Genomic DNA, 7,960 nt, shown 5'->3' with positions numbered 1-7,960 from the left:
GGACTCCAGCTCTGGGATTTTTTGGAGGAAATCAAATGTAATATGACAGAAGGGAGCAGAGCTGTGGGCCCCCTGGAGCAAAGGGTGGGGTCACAATTTCAACCCCTGAAACCCCTGATGCATACGCCCATGCCCAGAACTGAGCGATCAGAGGTTGCCACTTTTTATGGCAATAACTAGGAAATAAGCCTTTTACTGTAAAATGATCACTTTTGATTTTTCATGTTTGTGTCCCATAGACTTTAAAGGTGTTCGCACAAATTTTATGCCTGTTCACATGTTCTGCTGCGAACTAAACCCGGGGGGTGTTTGGCTCATTCCCTAGTCAGCAAATGTCACCAACCTCTTGGTAATTTGTTCCAGTTGGTAAACACCATAGGTGGGAACAGATATACAAAATTACAAGTTTCTGATAATATATATAATTTTTTATAATACATTATGTTTATGTCTTTGTTTCCATAATGTCTGATTATTACAGTACTGCATGGAGCAGTGATGGCGATTCCTTGGCACCCCAGATGTTTTGGAACTATATTTCCCATGATACTTACGCACTCTACAGTATATTTGAGCATCATGGGAAATGTAGTTCCAAAACTTCTGGGCTGCCAAGGTTCACCATCACTGGCATAGAGGGTTTAATAGAATCCAGCAGGATGGGGAGGAAAACGAAATTACTGGGCTTAAAAAAATGCCAGCTCTTTTGTAAGAAAAAAAATCGATCATATACTGTTCTTTTGTACAGGTGTTTAGGAGTGTTGAGGACCTGTTTAAGACCTGCCCTGAAATTTTCCAGTGGCGACACTAGTTCTGAAGGCCTTGGGGGCCTTTTCTGTAAAAGGGAGATACATATTTATGCTCTGCATGTTTCCCTTTAAATGAAAAAAGTAACGCTGTCCAATTTTATATGATAATGGTTGTATAACGCCTCATACATTGCACTTTTATCTGAGTGTTTTTGGCAATTTCAGTCACAGCCATTATACTGTAGCAGCGTGTTAAGCCTCTCACTGATAGATGCCAACAATATGCGGTACAAATGTGTGCTGTCCTTTGTACTTGGTAATATGTGCATGCGTCCAACTGATAATTTTCCAGCGGCAGCAATGCAAACATACATGAAAGAAACACCTAATTATATAGAAAACTATATACAGTTCTGTGAAGCGGCAGTCTGACTTAACTGGCTTTATAAAAATAACATAAAAAAACATCTGGCCAAGGCTGTAATTGTGTGTTTTGTCATTATAAAGCCAAAAGGTGAATTTGTGTTCTCCATAGATAAAAGGTTTCTACTTCCATAGGAGTGTGAATTGCCAGATCATAGGAGATTTTATTGATCTGTTTCCATAGCTCCCGTTCTGGAGTTGGACTCATACTGTAGGCTTTGCCTACCTTAGCTGCTTTTCTATCTACAGTCCAACAATAGCCACAAAGATTAAAAGAAACGTGTACTAAGCAAATATGTGGGCTGCCATTAATGATCTCTAAGGCCTTGTACACACGGTCGGTCCAAACCGATGAAAACGGCCTGAAGTCCAGTTTCATCGGTCCAAACCTACCGTGTGGTCTGTTGTCCTTCGGACAAAAATTATAGAACTTGCTTTAAAATCGAACCGATGGACGGCTGACCATTGGTCAAAACCGATGGTTAGTACACAAAAGCATCGGTTCAAATCTTGCGTCAGGAGAGAAGAGATTACACTTGTTTTTTTTTTCCGTCAGCACCCCCAGTTCTCTGCTCTAGGGGGGCCCTGTCTAAAGCTGTGTAAGGGGCCCCAAAATGTGTGATGGCTACCCTGTATATATAGGTTGATCCTGGCTTGATAAGCTTAGGCATGGGTTTTTACTATTGCTGTTACAAATTGAAGTAAAGAGCTATTTGAAAAAGAAAGACATGGGAAAGAGGTTACATAAGAATTTTTTTTTATTTTTCTTTTTTTTGTCTTTCACTTTATATTTTTCATTCAGTAGGTGGGTAGGGGGCTGATAAGCAGACCATCGTACTGTGTATATTTTGTTATATACAGTATCCTCCAAACCTGGAAAGTCATTTTCTTTTTAACATTAATAAACGTACACAATTTTTTTTTCCATGGTGGAACTCAACAACAACCTCTCTTTTTATTCATATAAAAAAAGTTTAACAATTTAAATATTAACATACATTTTTGGACAGTAGAACCTCTCACAGTGTACAAATATCTTTGTATGGACTGTTGGTATGTTACATTAAGTGATTCGGACCTCCATGGCACAAGCAACTCCATGACACCTGCTTTGACAATGCTCAAATGTCACAACATATGCAGAGGTGGTTTCAGCCAGCGTACAAGATGCAATATAACTGCAAAAGAGAAAATTCATATTGACACAATATATAATGGATACAACATAATAAATCTGAAATCACTGCCTTCTCTTTTATGAAAGCCATTGCAAGCTGCAGCACCCTGTGATTTATTTCGCCATGCAGGCATTAGACTCAGTTCACACCAGTGCATTTTTTCATGCTTTTTGCCTTTTCCAGAAATGGAGGACATTATTTTTAACATGGGTTCCTATGAAACACATTCACATCAATGCATTTTTGTGCCTCTGTGTTTTTGGAAAGATTCAGGGACTTTTTTAAATGCTAAAAAGGTACTTTTTTGGTTCAATAGACTTCAATGGAGAAGCTGCAGAAAAGAATGTAGTGAGTTTTTAGGGCTATTTACGTTTTTTAATCTGCCCAAAAAAATAGCATAAAAAACACAAATCACAGCAACAATGTGGTAAAATCAATATAAAAAATTAATGCAAAAAAGCACTATAGAAACGCTCAGAAGCAAACTGCATAGGTGTGAATGGAGCCTAAAAGTAGTTAGGATAGAATAAAGAGGGATTAGAACCTCTGTTGTGTTTTTATTTATTTATTGCAGCACCTGTTAGAGACTTTCACTCACTCTATTTGTCCTGTGTTCCTTTATCAGCGACAATGAAAGTGAAAGAAAAATCCCAAATTTTGGGTTGTCCCCAGAACAGTAATACAGAGGAAATCTTACATTGGGAGCACTAGTTCTGGTGAGTCTGGTGGCAGCCAGGGATCTCCTCCCTTCCTATTTTGAAAATGGGACAGGAAGTGAAAGAAAATCTCTCCAGTGGAACAAAGATGGCAAGAAATCTGACATAGATTGTAACCCTCCCTTACATTATCCAAAACAATAAAAATAAGTTTTGCCTTTAGTTCAACCATGAAGACTGGAAGGTATTTAGTTCAAACATGAAGACTGGAAGGTATTACATATTCAGTTTTACCCCCAATCTATTAGCAGTCCAGTAATGAGGCCCCTACTAGCAGTAATGGGGATTTAAGGTGTCATTTTGTTGAGAAAATATATTAACTAATAGGAGTACCTTAATTAAAGACTTTGCGTAATATTTGCCCAAGATTCTCCCAAGATCCGATAATGAGCATTCACTCTATGCCAAATTAGTGGAAATTCAGAAAATAGTTACCCAAAAATCACCCAGTTAAAATGACATTCCATCAACCTATATTTATCCAAATGTTGGTGGACTTGAGCTGCTTAAACCTTTTAATCATTACTGAAAATGTGATGTTTGTCTATAGTGAGCTCTGATCCTGCATTGTCTAAGGCCTTGTACACACGATCAGACATGTCAGATGAAAACGGTCCGCGGACCGTTTTCATCTGACATGTCTGCTGGCAGATTTTGGTCTGATGTGTGTACACACCATCAGACCAAAATCCCCGCGGACAGAAAACGCGGTGACGTGGCGGCGACGATGACGCGGCGACGTGCGCGACCCAGGAAGTTCAATGCTTCCACGCATGCGTCGAATAACTTCGACACATGCGCGGGATTTCGGCCCAGCGGACATGTCCGATGAGTCGTACTAACCATCGGACATGTCCGACGGACATGCTTCCATGCGGACATGTTTCTTAGCATGCTAAGAAACTTTTGTCCGCTGGAAACCTGTCCGCTAGGCCGGAAAACTGTCTGGTCGGCCCTACACACGGTCGGACATGTCTGCAGAAACTGGTCCGCAGACCAGTTTCAGCGGACATGTTCGGTCGTGTGTACGAGGCCTAAGAGCCCTGCTTCTAGCCCCAAAATGCATCAGTGGTGTTGGGGACCTGCACAGAGAAATGATGATCAGAGGAGGTATGTTGTAAGTGCTCCTTTCCAAATTGAAATGCTGACTTTTGCCTCAGATAAGGTTCTATCATCTTCTACACTTTCCTGATCGGGTCTAAGTGACAGTTTGTGCCTGTGGGCTGAGGATTCTTTATAAGTGCAATGTATGCGTTTTTAATTATTTTTTAATAGTAATATCTTTGCCACTAAGTGTGCCTGTGTCGTGATTTATTGTTAAAGGGGGTAGTACAGTCAGGGTTGTCTTTAACACAGGGCAAAGGGGGAAGCTGCCCCTGGGCCCAGTCATTGTTGTGGGGCCCAAAGCAGCTGCCCCTTGAGCCCGCAAATAGTTGATAAGTGGATTTGGGAGGGTCCAAGAAAACGGTTGCCCAGGGTCCAATCAGTATTAAAGACGACCCTGAGTACAGTCTTCATTGGACACAAGTGTTTTAGGCAAAAAGCCCACTTTTTTTTTGGGCAAACCCCTCTCAAATGATCACACTTTGCTAAAAGGGTATGTGGTCTGGTATCAGCAAAGCAGATGAGCTACACTGAAAACTGAGCATGTGCAGAGTTGTCACCACAGCTCCAAAATCTCTAGCTGAATTGGGGACATGAACAAAAGGTGGAGATAGGGAACAGCAGGATCAACCAGGTTTTATACAGAATGCAGAAAATGAATCTCATAGTGACTGAGTGAGTATAAATAGCATGTAATACACCATTTATTGATAGTTTGTTTATGATGTGGGTTTAGTGACAGTTTAGGTGATGAAAATAGTGTACTGTATATTATAATTATACTTTGCATCTAGCTTCCACATTTCAAACTTGAAGGCAAGTCAAAAAATAAATTAGGCATTGTTTAATATTATTTACTTCTTATCTTGTTCCATTGTGCCTGTACAGACATTTGAAGGACAGTATATAATGGAAATGTTTCCTTGTCACAACAGTCTGAGTAGAGCTGTCTACATTTTATGCAGTTATCTGTAGAATGATCACATAGATTTACCATTCTGTACGTACAGAACCTCGATGCACAACTTGCGGTCTTTGTTGTGCAGTCTTTGTCCCCTGCCGAAATTTCTGCTCAGACCTGATCAGCATGTGACCTGCAACAATTAGAGCAAAACTGAACTGGATTGTTCCTGGGTGTGTGTGGTTCTGTGTCTTCTGACCCATGACATAAGGAACATCTTGCAACGCTATATGGAAAAGCAGGGAAAGTCCTTTTTGTAGAATCATATGTGTACTACAAGAACTGTTGCATGAGACCACAGTACCTGAATCTCAAAAACTGTTGCACTGTAGAATGGTACCTACACAGCCAGAACCAGAACTGCAAGTCAAGGTGAAGATTATTCATTCAACTGGTTCCCTGCTAGTTTCATTGTGGGGTTCAGTTCTGTTACATTCTCTTTTGTGCTATCAATTCCCCTCTTTTTTTTTTTTTTTTACCTCTGATATTTTATATTGGATCTTTGTTTGGGGAACATCAAATGTGTGAACAGTTATATTCCTGGGGGCTGTAGGGAGCAGAAATGTGAGAGCATTGACTTCAAAATGGGCTGTAATGGCAGTGATTTCTAGCAATCTTTTGTATAATGTCCATAGTCTCTGACTGTGTCCTGCAGATAGTCTCCAATCATTCCTGTATCTTTGACCATCTCTGGTACTAAGTTAGAAATCTTTGAGTTTTTTTTATGGTATTACATATACAGAGTGCAATGCGTGGCCCTTTGGCGACGTCAGGAACTGAACTTGATAATCCATATATCCAGTCAATGAGCGTTGACACTGTAGCAAATGAAAACAACAAGTACTATACCAGCCCGTATAAAAATTAAGCAACGCATTAGTTATTCTTTGGTCCTTTAGGCCGCAGATGCTTGACATTTTTATGTTTAAGTAATAGATGTTGGTGTGCTAGCTTTGCAGAACTTTGTTGACTGTACTGTGCCGGGGTACAGTTGAGCTCCTTTGGGCCTGCAACCTGTAATACTTCTGCATTATGGATAATCACAAATATTCATACTAAGCCAGGGCAGAGTAGCATGTTAGCATGACAAAGATGTCAGAATGATGGTTTTATCTGTGCTATGAAAAGAGGAAGTGACAATTATCCTTGGATCAAAGTGAAAGCTGGCTTGCCACCTCATTCCCGCAGTTCAGGTAGCATTTTCACCTTTGTTAATCTTGTTGCTGTGCCACTCATTCTCAGAACCCAGTAAAAGTTTTGCTTTTTAGATTTCAACAGGATGAATATCCTATCTAGCAGCTTGACAACCCCACAAATTAAAAGTGCTCCACCTGAGGTCCAGATATAGAAGCATATGCTGTTTTTAAGATATGATATCTCATCATGATCTTTCAGCAGCTGCTTTACATTCATGGAACTGAAACAGAGAGAGAGATAAAATTGTCTATGTTGTGAGAGTACATCATACTTAAGGAGGTCTCCTGAGTTGGAACCGAGCATATTCTAACAGATGGGCTGACCTCACTAGTGGCATTCCGCTCGTTCCTTCTTAGCTGTTGTCCTGGGCACACAGCCTTGATCAAATGTCTTTTGAAAGTGTCACTCAACACAATGTAAATGAAAGGGTTTATGCAGCTGTTGGCATACCCAAGGCTGATGGCCACATTGTAGGCATAGAGGAACACCACCGTTGGATGCTCAACTTTGAGGTGCACCAGCTGAAGAATGTAATAAGGTGCCCAGCAAATGAAAAAGGCTGAACAGATTGTAACAGATGTTCTGGTAATCTTCTTGGACCTCACACGGAAATTCCTTTGTGGCAGAGGGACCACCATGCAGGAGATGTGCTTCTGGATCTTGATATAGACCACACAGATAATAAACAGTGGGATGACGAACGCCAAAAAGAACTGGTAGAGAGTGTACCAATAAATGTCAATAGACAAGTTGGGCAAGATTATGCCACATCCAGCGTTGCCATCGGGAAGCTCGATGAGTTGAGTGTACATGAAGACTGGGATGATAGTAATAAGAGAACACAGACACAACAGCAGGATAACCATGGCCGCTGCACAAGTGGTCCTCACATAGGAAGAGCGAATAGGGTGCACCGTGGCCAGATATCGGTCAACAGACATGGCAGTGAGGATGTAGGTGCTTGCAAACTGGCTGTTGGCATCAAGAGCAGTGATGATGGTGCACATGGTGCCCCCGAAATGCCAAATTCCATTTCCCAACAACTGGTGGATTAAGAAGGGCATGCCAAGGAGGAAGAGGAGATCAGTTACCGACAGGCTAACTATGAAGATATCTGCAATGTTGTGATTCCCTTTTGGCTTTTTGTTGATGGTGTAGATTACGATGCAGTTACCAATGATGCCCACTAAACATATGATGCCAAAGATGACGGGAAGGACAATGCTGCTGTGTTCTTGTCTTCTACTGAACACTGGAGAGAGAAATAGGAATATTAATTTAATAGGAACCTCTGAAATAATCACACATCATAGGAAAAAACAACCTAATTAATTTACTATAGTAGATCAAAATAGTGCAAAATAGATACCTTAAAGCGGAAGTAAACCCATCCATAAAACAGTTTTATTTCCGGCACGTGGTTGTGCTCTCAATCAAACTGTCAAACCATCCAATGGCTGGTGTCATACATGATCACATGTGCAGCATCATGGCAGTTGTAGATTAAACAGTGGCAAAGATGGCAGCTTTCTTGGCTAAAAACGATAGGGGGGGTTTACTTACACGTTAGGGAGACCTGTTGTCTTTTTTTGGAAAGGAAAGCATCTTGTGAAACACACAGCTTAATACTTA

General features: G+C 40.8%; 1 protein-coding gene across 2 annotated transcripts in view; it reads right to left on the bottom strand.

Moving 5' to 3' along the window:
* Positions 1-1,953: 1,953 nt before the first annotated feature.
* LOC120943238 (melanin-concentrating hormone receptor 1-like) overlaps positions 1,954-7,960 on the bottom strand; it is a 36,018-nt gene continuing 30,011 nt past the window's right edge. The window contains exons 3-4 of one of the 2 annotated variants that reach the window (XR_005750276.1): positions 5,472-7,580; positions 1,954-2,350 (exon numbers count right to left, since the gene is read on the bottom strand). Coding sequence is in view for 1 of the 2 variants with exons in the window: in XM_040356432.1 (XP_040212366.1) it covers positions 6,541-7,580 (1,040 nt within the window). In the remaining variant the exon portion in view is untranslated. Of the gene's footprint in view, positions 2,351-4,840; positions 7,581-7,960 lie in introns of those variants that run through there. The other variant, XM_040356432.1, reaches the window with a different exon arrangement.

The sequence above is a fragment of the Rana temporaria genome, chromosome 6 (genome assembly GCF_905171775.1).
Source record: "Rana temporaria chromosome 6, aRanTem1.1, whole genome shotgun sequence".
Taxonomy (NCBI): domain Eukaryota; kingdom Metazoa; phylum Chordata; class Amphibia; order Anura; family Ranidae; genus Rana; species Rana temporaria.
This window is presented reverse-complemented; position numbering and strand designations above follow the sequence as displayed.